The following is a 17,910-nucleotide window of genomic DNA, read 5'->3' on the forward strand; positions in this document are numbered from 1 at the left end:
GAAGACGACAGTAAAAAAAAATCAAGATTGGGAACTCTCCACAAGAGGGAGCATGAGGCAAAGAGAACCATCTAAGGAAAGCAGTGTTTAATGATGATTTGGAGATGCCGGTGTTGGACTGGGGTGTACAAAGTTGAAAAGCACACAACACCAGGTTATAGTCCAACAGGTTTAATTGGAAGCACACTAGCTTTCGGAGCGACGCTCCTTCATCAGGTGATAGTGTTTAATGAGGTTTTGAAAAGGTTTGTAGCTCAGGTTGTGGATGAATCATTTAATTAATTACACCAGAAACTACTGACATACCAAAATTTAATTTTTTTGCATTTCTGATTGGGTTTTTAAGCTAGTTTGATCCACCTGGTTGACTATGCAATCAGTGGTCTCCACTAAACTGGGGCTCCAACAGTGGCAACTCAAGTCAAAACACTCACATGCGTGGTGTGTGTGTGTGCGTGTGAGTGTGTGAGTGAGTGAGTGAGAGTGCGCGTGAGTGAGTGAGTGAGTGAGTGTGTGTGTGAGAATATGAGAGAGAGAGAGAGAGAGAGAGAGAGAGAGAGAGAGAGAGAGAGAGATGGATGGTTGGGGGGGGGGGGGGGCACGGAGAGAGAGTCAGTAAAAAAAAAGTCAAATTTGAATAAAAACACCCATCTGATTGCTGCTTGTAGTATCACATCTGTGCGCTAAATTGGTGTTTTAAATACAGGAAGCTTACTAAATTGGCACAATCCAGAACAATGCAGATCAATTATGTACTGCTTATTTTCATAACTAGCTTCTGTAAAAACACTACAAAAAAATCCAATCACTGCAACCAATTACGATGTATAAGTAGCAGCTTCAGTTTGAAAAGCTGGTGAATTCCTCAAGATTTATTTTTGCCTTTAGTTGATTAGATTCCAGCCTGATATACAAGCAGCAGCCTGCCTCTTCCAACCCAACCAGCACTGTCCCCTTTGCTACTGCTGCAAATGTAAAAAGAGTTACCTTTAATAATTCAGTTGCTGCATCAGGAAGGCCAAATTCTCGGACCACGCGCAAGTACACTGCCCGGGTGACAGCAGCCCCAGCACCGATGTTTAAAGCATAAGCTCTCTGCACCTGGTCACCTTGCCAGATCTCCTTCAGCCGCTTAAACATGGTCTTAGCTACATCGATTGGAGGCACTGGGAGCAAGAGGGAGAGAAAAGGGGGTGGGGTGGAGATTAAGGTAAGGGAGAGGGGTGTGGGAAGGGCAGGGAGGGGAGGTATAGAGTGACAGGGAGAGGGTGAGAGAGAGGAGAGAGAGAGAAAAAGAGGGAGAGAGATAGAGAGAAGGGAGCAAGAGGGGAAAGGAGAAGGAGAGAGGTGGTGTGGGGGAGTGAGGGTGGGAGGAAGATAGAGAAGAGTTTATCGGTTAACAAAATTGCGATACAAATTGCTCTGCGAGTATTATGAATTTCATTTACATTTAACTTCTATTTTTGATGCTGAGAGAATTCGGTCATAAAGGCAACCCTGAATATGCCAATCAGATCAATATCTCAGTTACACTGCAGTTACTGTGATGCACATGTAACCTGGAAACTGGATTTAAAATCTCAACGGCCACTGTAAAATCTAAATACCATTAATTAAATAAATAAAATGTTGATATCAGTAACAATAACTATGAGTCTATAGGATTATTGTTAGAAAACATATCTGGTTCACTGGTATCCTTTGGTGAAGGGAGCTTGCTATCCTTACCACAGCGGAGCACTCCCATCATGTGATCCAGACCCAGCATCGTGGTCAGCTCTTACTAGCCCCCTGCTATGACCGAACAAGACACTCAGTTGTATGCAAGCCAGTTGTTCACTACCTACTTGGGCAGTTAGAGAGGGACAATAGCGCTGATCTTGCCAGTGATGTAAATATCCGATGCAACTATACAAACAACAAAAGTTAAATGAACTCCCAATATCTCTGACGGCACAAATTATGACTGCATGAATTAATTGAGTAGGGAATTCCATTCTTGCAACCGTCCCCACCTCCAGATGGGCTAACCATTTTTTTTTTGCATAACTCTCCCAGGAATACCCCTGCTGTGGTTTCAGAAATTTAGATATTAGGAGGTGGTTGCTATTTTTAAAATCTATCCTTGTACACACCCTGGCCAGGATTGCGTTAGTGTCTAATTTGAGCTTTGCCTTAGTTTCTCCCGGCCATCCTCCCCCACAAACACAGGCTTCCCTCACTGTTTGTGACTAATCAATCCTTACCAAAGAACTTTATTAACCCAAACTAATTACTTCTGATTCATCATTTTGTTACAATTCCATTCAATTTCAAACCTTTCAATTTGACAGGACCGTTTCTGGAACACATTTTTAAATCCCACATTGCCCACTGGCATGCACAGACTTACTAAAATGATTCTACATTATGATCGTGATGGCAATTCAAAAAGCACCTCACTATCTATAAAACACTTCAGGACGTGGAGGTGCCGGTGTTGGACTGCTGTGGACAAGGTCAGAAGTCACTCAACACCAGGTTATAGTCCAACAGATTTATTCAAAATCACAAGCGTTCAGAGCGCTGCTCCTTTGTCAGGTGACTTCACCTGACTAACGAACAAAGCTCCAAAAACTTGGGTTTTCAAATACACCTCTTGGACTATAACCTGCTGTCTGTGACTTCTGTTAGGGTCTGTTTCTGTGCTGTATGACTCTTTGATCCAACCAGTCCATGCCAAACATAATCCCAAACTAAACTAGTCCCACCTGCCTGCTCCTGGTCTGTATCCCTCCAAATGTTTCCTGTTCATGTACTTTTCCAAGTGTATTTTAAATGCTGTAACTGTGCCCGGTTGTGAAAGGTACAATTTCTTCCTAACATTACTCATTATCTCTGCGAGAAAACTGAACCAATCGGATGCAACATAGGTGTCAGCTATGCCTTAGTGGGTATCACACATTTCAGAGTCAGCTCAATACTCATTTCAGACAGTGAAGTACAAAAGCCACAGTATAGTCACTAAGACAGAGTCATCCTAAAGATTAGTGGGATATCTGAGACATCATGTTAGACAGACTGTAGAAGGAAGGAAGCAAATCTCATCTTGCATTAACCTACCAGGTACTTCTTCATGAAGAGTTGCAGAAACACTTTCATCACAGCTGTGGGGGGATCCGGCATTCAGGCGTGAAAAATCTGCCACACTAGAGTCCACCATGTAAAGGGTATCCGGAACACTGGAAATCCGACTCATTCGTACCTTTTCCAAACTCGTCTGCTCTGACATTAGTTCTTCCAAAACGACCTAAACAGATGGAATTTTCACTCTAAGTTCCAACAGCGTTTTTGCTGCCTTACTGTACAATCCCTTTAGATGGGAAGGAGGATCTTGAGGGATGGCTGTGGTTTCTTCCATTAGGTTATGGAACATGTGATAAATATGTTAAACATTAAGATACACATTTCTTGTGCTTCATGGTTCTAATGTAGTAAAGTAGGAATGAAGGCACTGCAAGGGGCAAGGATAAGGGCATCACGCTAAGCAGGGAGAAGCACGGAGTTAAAGGCTGGTAAAAGAAGTGGGCTTTAAGGAGGATTTATAATTGAGGAATTGAAGAGAGGGAGGTTGAGAAATGGAATTTTAAACTGTGGGTTCTAGCCAGCTGAAGGCACAACCAGCATTAGCTTTCCTGCCATAGCAACAAGCTAAAGATGGAAATCAATTGAAATCTCCAAAACTTGGGCTGTAGGTGGGAGACGAGTGGACTGTCTTGCTTGGCTGTACTTAAGGACTAACACTGCTTAGAAATCAAGATGCATTCTGACAATCCATACAGTGTACTACAAGGCAGTAAATCAGCTCAGCTTTTGAATATAGTAGGAATCTTGGATTTAAAATAACAGCAGCATCCAACCCAAGGCTAAATCATAGCCTTAAACTCACAATCACTTTTTATTCTTTATTATATCACTCAACATTATTTATGAAGAGAGACAGAAAGGGAAGGATACCACAAGTGAGCCCAACGCAGCATAAATGGGAACAAACGTGGGCCCAAAGCACCTCAAGCCTCTTCAGGTATTCAATATTGATCCTTTAGCTCGACTCCACTGTCCCACCCAACTCCATATCCCTAGATCCCCTTGAGATCCCAAAATCTATTCATCTCAGCCTTGAATGTTCTAAGTAACCATAACTCTCTTAGATAGAGAATTCCAAAGTTTTGTAAATCTTTGGGTGAACAGATTTTGCCTTCAGCCCTAGATGGCTGGCCCTTGTGGCCTAAGGGATCAAGGGGTATGGAGAGAAAGCAGAAGTCGGATACTGAAATTGTAAGATAACCACGATCATACTGAATGGTGGTGCAGGCTTGAAGGACTGAACGGCCTCCTCAAGTACCTATTTTCCACGTCCCTTCATCTGAAAGAACGTCCCTTAGTTTAACATTTTCTAATGAGGGGAAACAGCCTCCCAGCATTTCCACAAGCTCGGAGAGGACTGGACAGGGTAAGTTTCATTAAGATCACCCCTCACTGTCCTAAATCCCATTCCATTCAAATGCTCCACATAGAACATGCCCTTACGAGGCACTCTGTTTCCAAGCACATACAGAGGCACTCTTCCAAGCAATAAAGGCATCACTGTATACATATTCATAAAGACTCAGATTAACTTTCCCTTGCCAGGCTCAGGACTACAAAGGCAGACTCCCTAATGCTGCTCCATGTGGAGTCAGCCAAATTATACAATCATAAAACACACTTGACCCACAGTGGCTCTTTTAAAAGGTTAGCCAATGTGTCCCACTGCCCTGTTCCCAATCCCCACAAAAAGGTATTGATATACATTTTAAAAGAAGAAAATTAGAACTAAACTACCTTTCAAACGAGTCTGTTTAACCTGCTCTCCTGTCTCTATCAGGCAGGATATTCTAGCTCAGTTCAAAATAGAAGTTCTCATTTCCCTCTTTGGATTTTGATCCTTTGATCTTCAATCTGTGCCCTCCAGCCAGGAGAAACACCTTCTAATATAAAATCCCTCCTAATTGTACACATTTCTATTAGGTTGTTTCATAACCACTGCAGTTCTGAAAAGAGCACAACCCTGGCAACCAATTACCAGGAAATAAAACTCCAATATTAAAAACAGCATGAATAAGCCAGGGTTTGTTTTGCCTGGCACAATCAGCAGAGAATGCTCATTTTGGCAAAAGGCCACAGCTTGAATTCCCCTTCTTTTTAGAAAGCTGAAACCACCAGCATGACTGATCAGAATAAAAGCACTGCGATCACAACAGCCAAGGATGCAAGCAGGCCACTGGGAAACCAGGTCCAGCATCCAAGGAGCATTACAAATTGGTGCAGAGTTAAATTCTGACGAGCACGATGTACAAGCCCCTATTACCATTCAGTTAATTAGATAGCATTTAATCAGAGCTGACAACCAGGGCAGTGAGGTGGAACAAGCCTTGGCTTTTATTTAATGTCACATGCTGGAGGCATCGAAAGAAAATGCAGCATAGCAGAAACTGTTTTCCCATTAATGTTCCGCTACAGTTACCACAGTTGTGCCTGTGGCAAGTAGCTGACTCCAGGGCACAGCTTTGCAGTGTTTGAAAAAAAAATGTAGTGTGTGCCATCTGAAAATAATGGGAGATTTACTTGCCTTGGCTTCCTCAATATATGGAGTAAACAATCGGGGCTTGGCACCGATGCCTGAGGCCTTGAAGCAAAACCATGCCCTGGATTTCCTGCCCTCTGGGGGAGGCAGCATGTCCAATGGGGGCGAGCTGATCAACGCTCTCTTCATCTGAAACACAAAAAGGATTTATTCTCCCCACACTGTTACAAAAAACACAGCCAACAACGGAAACTATACAATTTGCACAATTAAGCACACACATTCAGCTGAGTTCAGGACTACCCTGGATTATTCTCCCCAAACAATTAATATACTCAAACGTTCATCCCACATCCCACAAGGAACAGCCACAGTGGCTTTGGCTGCAGAAAAGAAAGCGGATTTAATAGCTGTTGGGCCTTTGCTGTCAATTTACACGGCTGAATTGTGCAACAGTGCAGCTCAATGAATAGTAGCCAACCTCAGTGAAAGCTAAGCAAAGCCACAAGAGTTCTCCAGGGATTAAGTGGGACACAGCACAGGCTCCACTCCAAATGGTTCAGTGATCAATGACGAAATTGTTAATATCCTGCCTGAATTCAACAGCACCTCCACAACTGAGGCCAACTAAATCAAGCAGATTGGGGCCTTACTGCACCAGTACTACTTTCATCACAGAGCTCAATCAAACAAGGAGAACAGATTATTAAGCTTGAGATGAAAGAGTAACCAATTACACTTTGGTTTGAGCTTGTGCACGCCTGAGAGGGAAAGCCACAAAGTGAGGGGCATCCTGTGACAGAGACACCAACCCTGCAGTCATCGTCTACAGCCAAACTCAAAAAGGTAAGTGCCTGTGCAATCCTAACTGGCTGTAAACGCCAGGCTTCAGCTAATGGTTTGGTTTAAATGAGGACTGTTTTATAAGAAATTCTAAATGGACACTAGATAGAGCTGCTTTAGAAAAATTGAACAAGCTACACCATATAAGTGCTTTTTGTTGCTAATAGCGAGTCACCTTGCAGTTGTGCAAACACCATGTTCACCAACAGTTTAGTTGCTATCTTTGTTGTAGGCAAAAACCTTTGGTTTGGAGGTTACATCAGTTAAGACAACAGAGATATTTGTATTCAGGTAGTTTCAAAGTACTTTCCAAATTTCTGCTCTTGGTGCCTTTACACAATCGGTGACAAATGTCGTCTGGCACTGATCCCTGGGATGAAGGGATTGTCTTATGAGTAGACCAAGCCCACAGACTGGAGAATTATGAAAAACAAGAGAATGGTCCCAGGAATGAAAAAGCTTAATACGTGAGGAACGTTTGAGGACCCAATGGCATTTGGAAGGATGAGGGGTGATCTAAATGAAACTTAGTGAATACTGAATGGCCTGGACAGACTGGATGTTGGGAAGATGTTTCCATTGGTGAGGGGGGCTAGGAGTTAAGGGCGCTGCCTTTGAGTAAAGGGAAGCCTCTTTTAAAACGGAGATAAGGAGAAACTTCTTCAGCCAGAGTGTGGTGAATCTATGGAATTCACTGCCACAGAAAGCTGTGGGGGTCACGTCATTGAGTATATTTCAGACTGGGACAGATAGGTTCTTGACTTCCAATGGGATCAAAGGTTATGGGAAGAAAGCAGGAGAATGGTGTTGAGAAACTTTTCAGCCATGATTGACTGAGCAGACTCGATGGGCTGAATGACTTAATTTCTGCTCCTGTGTCTTGTGGTTTTATAGAATATAAGACCATAAGAAATAACAGAAGTAGGCCACGTAGCCACTTTGGCCCAACCCACCATTCAATCAAATCACAGCTGACCCGACTACAACTGTAACTACCTGTTCCTCCACAACCTTCTACCTCTTTGGTGAATCAAAAGCCTGTCTAATCTGGAGATGAATGAATTCAATGACCCAGTCTCTCTCTGGGGAAGAGAACTCCAGACACTAACAACTCTGTAAGAATATAAATTCTGCCTCACATCGGTCTTAAATGGGAGACCCATTATTAAAACATGCTGTCTAGTCTGAGATTCCACCAATGAGGGGAAATATTCTCTCAACGACTAGCCTATCAATCCCCTAGAAAATTGTGTTTCTTTAGGATCATCTTCCATTCCTTGAAACTTTGTACAATTCTAACCTGCACAGTCTTTTTCAAAAGGCAAATGCCTCCTCCCAGTCCAGTAAACTATTTCCTATGCAAATATGTCCCACAGTGCAGCGATCAAAACTATAAGCAGTAATTGAGATGTAGTCACAACAATGCCTGTACAGTTGCAGAAAGACTTAACTCCACATCTTCTTGCAATAAAGATCAATATTTCATTTGCCTTCTTAATTATTATACCTGCTTGCTAAATTTGGGATAGATGTGAAGTGATACCCAGTTCCCGCAGGGAAACTGGGGAGAGTGGAGAGTGAGAAGCTGAAGGAGACAGAAGGTGGAGATTCAGAAATGAAGGAGGGAGTGATGTGGGTGGGACAAAGGAGGAGGGGGGAGGGGGGGGGGGGGAGGAGGAGAAAGGAGGTGGTGGTGGTAGCGATGGTGGGATGGTCCTTATAGTTTGTAAACCCAGACAGCTAGGGTTGTTAGTTGTTGAGTATCTTCAAGCCAGACATAATAAAGTAGTTTTTTTTTGGAAACCAAGGCCAATGGGAAAAGGCAGAGAAGTGCAAGTAAGGTAAAAAAAATCTATTTTTATTAAACATTGTAACAGACTCAAAGGACTGAATGGCTGATCCGTATTCCTATTTCTCATTTTCTTCTTTTACCCACCAGTCACGAGTCGAGTTTTTGACAGAATCAGAAGCTTGTACGTTCAAGTTCTATTCTAGATATTTAAAATAGTAACCTACAACCCTGCCCAGCAGCGAGGGAGCACTGCACTGTGATGCACCACCTTATGGATACTAAATTGAGGGCCCATCTGTTCTTTTGGGATGAACATAAAGATCTCATGCAAATATTTCAAAGATGATCAAAGATCTCCCTACTATCCTAGTCAGCATCTATTCCTCAAAAAGATCATTTGCTCATAAGACCATAAGACATAGGAATGGAAGTCAGGCCATTCAGCCCATCGAGTCCACTCCACCATTTAATCGTGGCTGATGGGCATTTCAACTCCACTTACCCACATTCTCCCCGTAGCCCTAAATTCCTTGTGACATCAAGAATTTATCAATCTCTGCCTTGAAGACATTTAGCGTCCCGGCCTTCACTGCACTCCGCAGCAATGAATTCCACAGGCCCACCACTCTCTGGCTGAAGAAATGTCTCCGTATTTCTGTTCTGAATTGATCCCTCTAGTTTTAAGGCTGCGCCCAAAGGTCTTAGTCTCCCCGCCTAATGGAAACAATTTCTTAGCGTCCACCTTTTCCAAGCCATGTATTATCTTGTAAGTTTCTATAAGATCTCCCCTTAACCTTCTAAACTCCAACGAGTACAATTCCAGGATCCTCAGCCATTTCTCATGTGTTAGACCTACCATTCCAGGGATCATCCGTGCGAATCTCCGCTGGACATGCTCCAGTGCCAGTATGTCCGCCCTAAGGTGTGGGGCCCAAAACTGGACGCAGTACTCCAAATGGGGCCTAACCAGAGCTTTATAAAATCTCAGTAGCACATTGCTGCTTTTATATTCCAATCCTCTTGAGATAAATGACAACATTGCATTCGCTTTCTTAATCACTGATTCAACCTGCATGTTTACCTTTAGAGAATCCTTGACCAGCACTCCCAGATCCCTTTGTACTTTGGCTTTATGAATTTTTTTTCACCATTTAGAAAGTAGTCCATGCTTTTATTCTTTTTTCCAAAGTGCAAGACCTTGCATTTGCTCACATTGAACTTCATCGGCCATTTCCTGGACCACTCTCCCAAACTGTCTAGATCCTTCTGCAGCCTCCCCACTTCCTCAGTACTACCTGCCTGTCCACCTATCTTTGTATCATCAGCAAACTTCGTTAGAATGCCCCCAGCCCCTTCATCCAGATCATTAATATATAACGTGATTATATTTCTGATTGCGGCATTGTCCTGCATATAGATTGACTGCTGTGTCCTACGTCAAACAATGATTACATTCAAGAAACACTTTTTTGATTTTGTTCTGTGTACTCAAGCACAAAGTACAGGAGTACAGTGAAAAATATATAATGTGCCATCTGAGGTACAAGTACCTAGGTACAAAATCTTAAGAACAAGGTAAAAAGCAAAAACAAAATTAGAGGTTAAACATTGCAGTGACACTTTCTTAGTTATAAGTAGAAAATAAAGCAGGAAGTTCAGGCATTACAGTCTTTCTCAAGTGCTTAGCCACGGTGGGACTGCATTTCAATGAATCATTTCAAGAACAGAAGTTCAAGCCGAGGCCATACTGGGCCAAGAAACTGCTATGCCAAGCCACTGAGAGGCTGCCACACTGGGCCTGGAGAATGCAAAGTACATTGGAACATCCGAAGTCGAGAACGGCACTGTACAAATACACATTTTGCACCCCAACTGAGATTACCTTAAGAACGTTATTTCTCCTGGTAGAATACAGGCTGTAAAACAATCTGCACTCACATAGAACCTTTAACTTAGCATAATATCCAAAGCATCTCCCTTACAGAGACAGGTGAAGTTGCTAAATAGCACATCTTCACCACATTGCCCAACGAACATTAAAAAGGATAAATCAACAGACACAATCTGCTGAAGCAACGGCATGGCCAGTGTTGAGTTCACAGCAAAACTGCTGAAGAAACCAGCATGCAGTGACATTATGTCCTGAAGTACAAACAGTAACATCTAATCCTGGAGTGAGAGCAGCAGTGTTCATTTCATAGCTAGAATGAGGCTTGTTTGTACAAATAGTTCACTGCACTTCAAAAGACAATTTTACCACTTTAAAGTAGGATTGATGTCTTTAAACACAGATTTATTCCAGTCCCATAGGAATGATGATCCAATTTCATAATATTTAGGCATGCAGACTGGCGCACATTTGCTCTTCACTCCGTCCCATAAATGCCTTAGATTTTCCCCACACTCAGCCCAAGAATGTTGCACTGTCGGGGCATTGAGAGTACAAGAATGCTGAACAGGGAGGGGCCAGTTTCCTATCTTTCATAAAGGATAGAAAATCATGCAAGTGCTCCTTTTTATTCAATGCATTCATTGGTCCCACATAATCTATTGCTTCCAGAGACAGGACCGGGAATAATCCATCACAGAGCATCTTAAGTTGGTCTTGCTTGGGATTCAAGTGACTTAATACTGGAAAGATGGCACCCACCATTCAGAAGACAAAATCTAGTTCCCTACCTTGGCAGGAGATTAATAAAAATAAAGGCCCGTGAGTCAGACAGTAGGATTAGGATACCAGAGTTAATTTGGGAAAATATCTGTGAACAGTCGACAGATTGCAGGTTTCCAGAATCTTCTACAAAAACAGGTCTAAATACTCTGAATAAAAAACATTTCTCCTCATTTCACTCCTAGCTCTCTTGCTGACAATCTTGAAATTGTGACCCCTAGTTACTGATAAACGGAAGATCCTTCCTTACCCTGTCAAAACTATTCATTAATTTTGAACACCTCACTAAAGGTCACCTTTTAATTTTCTCTGCTCTAAGAAGAATAAGCCCAATTTCTCTAATCTTTGCTCGCACCTAAATTTTTTTCACTCTTGGTGTTATTCCAGTAGATCATAGAGTCGAGTCATACAGCATGGAAACAGGTCCTTCAGTCCAAATCATCCATGCTGACATTCCAGTCTGACCTAGCTCCGTTTACCAGCATTTGCCCATAATCCTTTCTATTCATGCACCCATCCAGATGCCTTTTAAATGCTGTAATTGCACCAGCCTCCACCACTTCTTCTGGCAGCTCGTTCCATATGCGCACCACCCTCTGCCTGAAAGAGTTACCTCTCAGGTCCCTTGTACATCTTTCCCCTCTCACCTTAAACTTATGCCCTCTAGTTTTGGACTCCTCTCCCCCTGAGGAAAATGATCTTAGCTACTGACACTATCCATGCCCCTCATGATTTTATAAACCTCTGTAAGGTCAGCCCTCAGCCTCTGACACTCCAGGGGAAAAACGTCCCAGCCTATTCAGCCTCTACCTATAGCTCAAACTCTCTAGACCCAGCAACATCCTTGTAAATCCTTTCTGCACCGTCTTAAGTTTAACAACATGGTTCCTATCGAAGTGGGTGCTGTCTGCAGGACTCTAATATCCACGTTGTAAAATTCTATGATTCTATACTTCACTACAACCCCACTGAACAAAATGACAAATTTTAAACGCTTCATTGCATTGCTCCTTTGCAACCGAGAAATGCAGCACACTATAAGTTTAATACACTGGACACATAGGGCATCTATGCAAACGAAATCCCTTTTTCCAGATATTGTAGCTGCATTATCATACATTCCAAGCGTTCCTAGAATTTGCACCATTGCCCCCCTAGCAGGATCGCAAGTTGGGATTCTGAGGTCACAAGCTCTGAGGAAACAATGACAGTCACAAAGCCTAAACTGAGGTTTTGAGAAATGTGTGGTCCTTTTGAGCATTGGGTCAGTGTAAGTGATCAGAGGTCGGACTTTTGCTTCAACTACAGCCAGCTTAAAAAAATGTATTTAGCCATTTCAGCTACCCCACTCAACAAAAAAAAACCCTGACTCTTCAACAACTTTCTGATCATTCCTGGATGCCAGGTACTCCACCCCAAAATGGTACTCACACACACTCTCCACCCGGTTATCTCACAGAAGCCTGAAGCTTAAAAGAGTGGTCAAATCAGGAAAATGTTCAGGAAACACTGAAATACACACTTAAGTATGCATTCTCAGCAGGCTGCGTGGGGATTTCACATTTTATGCAAATACATGATTAGCTCAATGGAAGTTGATGTACAGCCAAGTTTTGGGAAATAGCTTTTTAAAAGTAGAACATTCTGTATTTTACCCTATGACCTACGTTCAGTTGGAAATGTGTCAGTCAGCACAGACAGAATGAGCTGAAGGCTGCCTTCTGATTTCTATAAATCTGGTTCCATGGTATCTGTCTCAGTGTTCACTGCATTAAGATTTTTTTTAAAAAGTGGATTAGAATGGAAAATTCTGTCCCATCCAATGATGGGAAATGCATTTATATGAATACAGAGCAAGGAAGGTTTTGGACTTGTGATGCTCCCATACCACTAATATATAAAATATTTGTTATACAGGCCTACATTTAAAGAGAGGCTCTCTGGGCACGGTATGAGCAAGCAGGTAGTACTCCAGCAAGAATCTGTCTCTTCAATTAAAGGCAAAGTTATATTGTTTAATTCTTTGCAACAGTTGGGCTTTTTCAGATTTCAGTTCCAAATACTGACTGTTATCAGGCCTATTTTCATTTTAAGATAAAGTAAATACGGCAAACTTAGTCTTAACTGGCGTCTTATGAACTGATGCTCTCGATAAACTGCAGAAATTACAAACCTGAAGGGTACTGGATTGTCATGATCTCCACAATGTCTGAGGAGTCAGTTGAGGGTGCGAGTGAGAAGGCTCTCTGCCGGTAAGTTTTATTTAAGGCCAATTTACATTCTTATTCAAGTGAATTATGCTGTAAGTAAAATCTAGCAGTGGTGTGTATACTCCCTGTATTATGCTTCTATTACTTAGTGTGTGTTTTTACATCGATTATGTGGACCGCTTGATTATCTGGAATATTTGGTCCCATAGGTACTGGTTAATAAAATGTTAGCTCAATTATGAAGCCATTCTTCATTTTGATTTGGTGCCATAATCAAGCACAACACCTGGGGAAGGGAAGCAAAGTCAGTATGGCTGGTGCAACTCTGACTCAGGAGCTCCACCATCTGTGAAGAAGAGATGACAGCAAGAAAGAGGGGTCACTGCCTGAGGACAGGGGTGAGGTGGGGGCAGAGACACAGAGTGACACAGCATGAATGAGAGCACAAGGTACTGGAGAGGGTGGTGGCTTCAGAGAGGGAGAGAGGGGGGGTGGGGAGAGAGGGGGGTGGGGAGAGGGGGGGGGTGGGGGGAGAGAGGGGGGGGGGGAGGAGAAGCAGGGGAGAGGAGGACATAATTGCAAGGATTGAATATTTAGGCTGGGAATTTCAGCTTTTGGAAGTCAGAACTATGGGGAATTACACTGTGAATGGAATTTACCACAAAACAAGAATTTGAAATCCATGCATCGCTGGACTGAGAGCGAATTTAGGTCAGAGAGAAAATATTTTGAGCGCTCATCATTTGTGTTGCTAATTTTTCCTTTTCCTGTTCTCCTGAAGGCCATAAATCATGCTGCAGTATGGTTCCACAGACTCTCCTCGACCCAAGCCAAATGGCTCTTCAAGTAGCAGCTTAGACAACAATGAATTGGCAAGTTCTTCAATCCTGATAGATCGCACAGCCATGCCTGATCTCATCATCACTGGATATCCATCATGCGCACATACTTTCCATCTGTATCACAGCACATCAATCAGAAAGACAGACAGAGGCTACCTGTCCCCTTTCTAAATCATAGATGCTGAGACCAAGTGTAAGCCACCACTGCCAAGGTCCCCACATCCCCCCAAAAGATTGGACTCTTTCTCACTGCCTCAGCATTGGCTAAAATCAGCTGGCTTGGGATGAGTCTGAACATTTCAGATAAATATCCTGGCCAATGTTTCCTGCTACTCAGATACTTGGCATTCACCCAAATATGCAGTCTGTGGTTCAGGGATCAAAGCAACAATAATTAACATAACAGGGCAGCCATGACTTGTCCTGTCATGGCTTAATACAGTTGAAGAGAATATATTAACACACATTTCCAGGAAAGCTGGCTGCTTTTTCCAGTCATAGAATGCGATATTCAACACTAGATCATTTCTCGTTTTCAACTGTAATAGCGAAGGATTCACTAAATGTGAAAGCATTCGCTCAATGCATGCAGCCAAATTCTAGTCAATGGGATTAAAAAGGGTGGCACAAGCACAGATAAGGGACTTTGCTGAGGAAGATCTAACAAGAGGTTAGCAGTGAAATGTCGCTTTGCAGATAGAGAAGTATTGCACCACCCTTCTGTCTGCTTGTCCCTCTATTTCTGGTCTTCTAATTTAATCTACACCAAAATGATGCTGGCACTGCAAAAGAATAAGAGAAAATAATTTAGTTCCTCAAGTTTGATCTGCCCGTATATATGTCATGGCCGAATAGGAGCCCTTTTTTTTCTTTGCTACATATCCTTAACAGCAGTAGTTAACAAATATGCCCGAAACGTCAATTTCACTGCTCCTTGGATGCTGCCTCCAATATCTATCACAGTTTTATTATTAGTAATTAACCTAGCAAACAGAATCATAATCCTAAGTCCACACTGATCCTCCAAAGAGCATCCCATCCAGACCAAGCCTCTACCCTATCCTTGTAACCCTCCATTTCCAATGGTTATCCAACCAACCTACTCAGCCTTGGACACAATGGGCAATTTAGCATTGCCAATCCACCTAACCTGCACATCTTTGCACTGTGGGAGAAAACCAGAACACCCGCAGGAAACATATGCAGCCATAAGGAGAACATGCAAACTCCACAGACAGTCACCCAAGGGTTGAATTGAACCAGTGTCCCCAGTGCTGTGAGGCAGAAGTGCCACCACCATTTTGGTATATATTAAATTAGAAGACAAGAAATAGATGGACAAGCAGACAGAAGGGTGGGGAAGGGAGGGAGGGACAGGCAGACGGAACTGTGGGGGGTGGGGATGATCGACTAAGGCAATGATAGTTGAGAAGGAATTTAGATACAAATGGAGTGCGAACAGTAGAAAATAGGTCAGCTTTGAAGACAGCGATCAAGACTCTGCAGGAGTGAGTGGCAATCAAAATGGAGTTTAGTGTTCATGTTATGAAGTTGTTGAACTCTCTGTTGAATCCTGCCTCAGTGAAAAGTGAGGTGATATTCCTCCAACTTGCACTGGCCTTTTATGAAAGTCTGCAGCAAGCCTAAGACAGAAATTTTAGAAAGAGAGCAAGATCCAGCTCATTTTGCTCGCTCTGCTTGAATGGCCTCATAACTGCCCTAATTTAATGGTAGTATTAGTCCCACCCTTCTCTTCTCCCAAACTAAATGCAAAATTCAATCATATTATGATTGCAGCTATTATTAATCAATCAATCAATCATCTCACATTGCACTATACCAGGTCAAGTACATCTTGCTCTCTGCTTTGCTCCAGATCATGTTGTTCTGAGTAACCATTTGGAAAACACTTAACTCACCTAAGCTACCTTTGTCCACTGATTTTTCCAATCTATCATGAGAAAAGAATTACGCACCAGTGTTATAATCAGGAACGTACTGCCTGAAGAGATAAGTGAAATCGGATCCATAGGTAACTTTCTAAATTCACTTTCACGAATACAGCCCAGTCCACCAGGCAAATCAATCTTCCATCCATTGACCCCATCTATACTTCCTGTTGGCTCGGGAAAGCAACCAACATAATCAAAGACCCCTCCCACACCAGTTATACTCTCTGTCAGACATAAGATATAAACGCTTGAATACACACACAAACAAATTCAAGAACAGCTTTTTCCCTGCTGTTTTGAGTGGACCTCTCAAATGTTAATCTCTCTCTGCGACTGTAACACATTATTCTGTACTCTGTTCTGCTATCCTGATGCACTTGTATATATGATCTGCTGATATAGCACGCAAAACAACACTTTTCACTGTATCTTGGTACGTGACAACAATAAATTACAGTCAAAACTAAATGGAAATGTGTATAGACTTGGAGGAAAAAATGTGGACAAGTGGAATTTACTGAATAGCTCAACCAAAGAGATAACACTGAGACAATTAGTCAAATTGTTGCTGTACCACTCCAAGGCTGATTACTACAAAATCCAAACTTAGAATTGGGTTTCCAATCTTCCAATGAACAAATCCAGCAACCTTTGTGGAAATCAGCAATTTCCAGACAGATGAAATGAACCACCGCAAAATACCAGAAATGCGCAACAGCAACCAAAACTGTGGAGTGAAAAATGCAGACATGGGGCATCTAAAACAAGTCTTTTTTCACTTCTTATCTCTAGCCTTGGGAGTAATTCTTAAAATTTTTTTTCCACTGAAAACAAGAGCAGCCACATCTAGATCTGGGTCAGTCGAGGGAAAGAGCTTTTATTTACAGACTCTCTTGTCTTTGGAACATGTTTGATTGCCTCACAGCTAAGGGGTCAGTGTTCAAGTGTGGTCATCATTCTTTCATGGGCAAATTCTGCTATCAATTTGTGCAGGGTAAAATCCTGGTAATAGCAAATTAGACAATCAAGAAGATATGGGAGCTTTGGGAGAGAGGTGTAATATTGGTTTAGAATATTATAGCAAAAGGCCAGCACAGACTTAAAAAAATGTTCATGAAATTTGAGCATTGCTGGCTTCGATAGCCTTTATTTTCCATCCTTCGAGCACAGTTAAGAGTAACCACGTTGCTGTAGGCCTGGAGTCTGACACGCCAGACCTGGCAAAGACAGCCATTAGTGAACCAGATGAGTTTTTATGACAATATCCAATTTCTAACTGAATTCAAATTTCACCTGTGCCACATGGAATTTCAACCTGTGTTCCTATAATATCAGCCAAAGGGTACTAGTCCAGTAACACAACACCACAATGGACTGAAGACCATTTTCTGTGCTGCAAATTTCTATTGTTAGAATTCTACAAAGCCACTTACAGCATCAGCCAGGACCTCACTCTTTGCTGGAAGGATATGAGCAATGCGAACATGAGGTACTAGATCGGAAACTATTTCACGGAGTTGGGCTGAGTCCAAGTCCCGCTTCTTCACTCCACGTTTGTTGACACTGTGTGCTGTCCCATTCAGTAAATTGGGCTCTACATAATGGAAAAGGAAAAGCAAAGCTTTAGTTATAAAATCTGATTTCAACGTTCCTTTACTGGAGTCGTTTTGCACCAAGTGCTTCGCTCAAAATCAAAAGGCAACCAGCTCTATGTTCTCAGGTCTCTGATGAGATTGCTTTACAAAAGTGAGCAAACAGCATAGGTTAACTCATTTCTCTTCCATTTGGCATGTCTATGCTATAACTTGGCATTTATTTATAATCAAGTTTATTGTTGAGGGAGACTCAAGTCACACAAATCCACATCCCATCAGGGAAATGGAACAAGAAACTCAGCAGATACTGCCTGAATTTCTAGGTTTTGAAGATATGTTGGGAGCGAGCTGAAATATAGGACAGAATTTAAGCAAAGTAGGAAACTAAACTGAATAAATT

General features: G+C 42.3%; 1 protein-coding gene across 1 annotated transcript in view; it reads right to left on the reverse strand.

The window, feature by feature from the left end:
- LOC132836799 (BTB/POZ domain-containing protein 7-like) overlaps positions 1-17,910 on the reverse strand; it is a 70,073-nt gene that overhangs the window by 12,182 nt on the left and 39,981 nt on the right. Inside the window, exons 6-9 of the mRNA XM_060856269.1 lie at positions 17,349-17,509; positions 5,651-5,794; positions 3,103-3,289; positions 988-1,166 (exon numbers count right to left, since the gene is read on the reverse strand). Coding sequence (XP_060712252.1) covers positions 988-1,166; positions 3,103-3,289; positions 5,651-5,794; positions 17,349-17,509 — 671 coding nt within the window. The remainder of the gene's footprint in view (positions 1-987; positions 1,167-3,102; positions 3,290-5,650; positions 5,795-17,348; positions 17,510-17,910) is intronic.

Source organism: Hemiscyllium ocellatum, chromosome 47, assembly GCF_020745735.1.
Source record: "Hemiscyllium ocellatum isolate sHemOce1 chromosome 47, sHemOce1.pat.X.cur, whole genome shotgun sequence".
NCBI classification, from domain to species: domain Eukaryota; kingdom Metazoa; phylum Chordata; class Chondrichthyes; order Orectolobiformes; family Hemiscylliidae; genus Hemiscyllium; species Hemiscyllium ocellatum.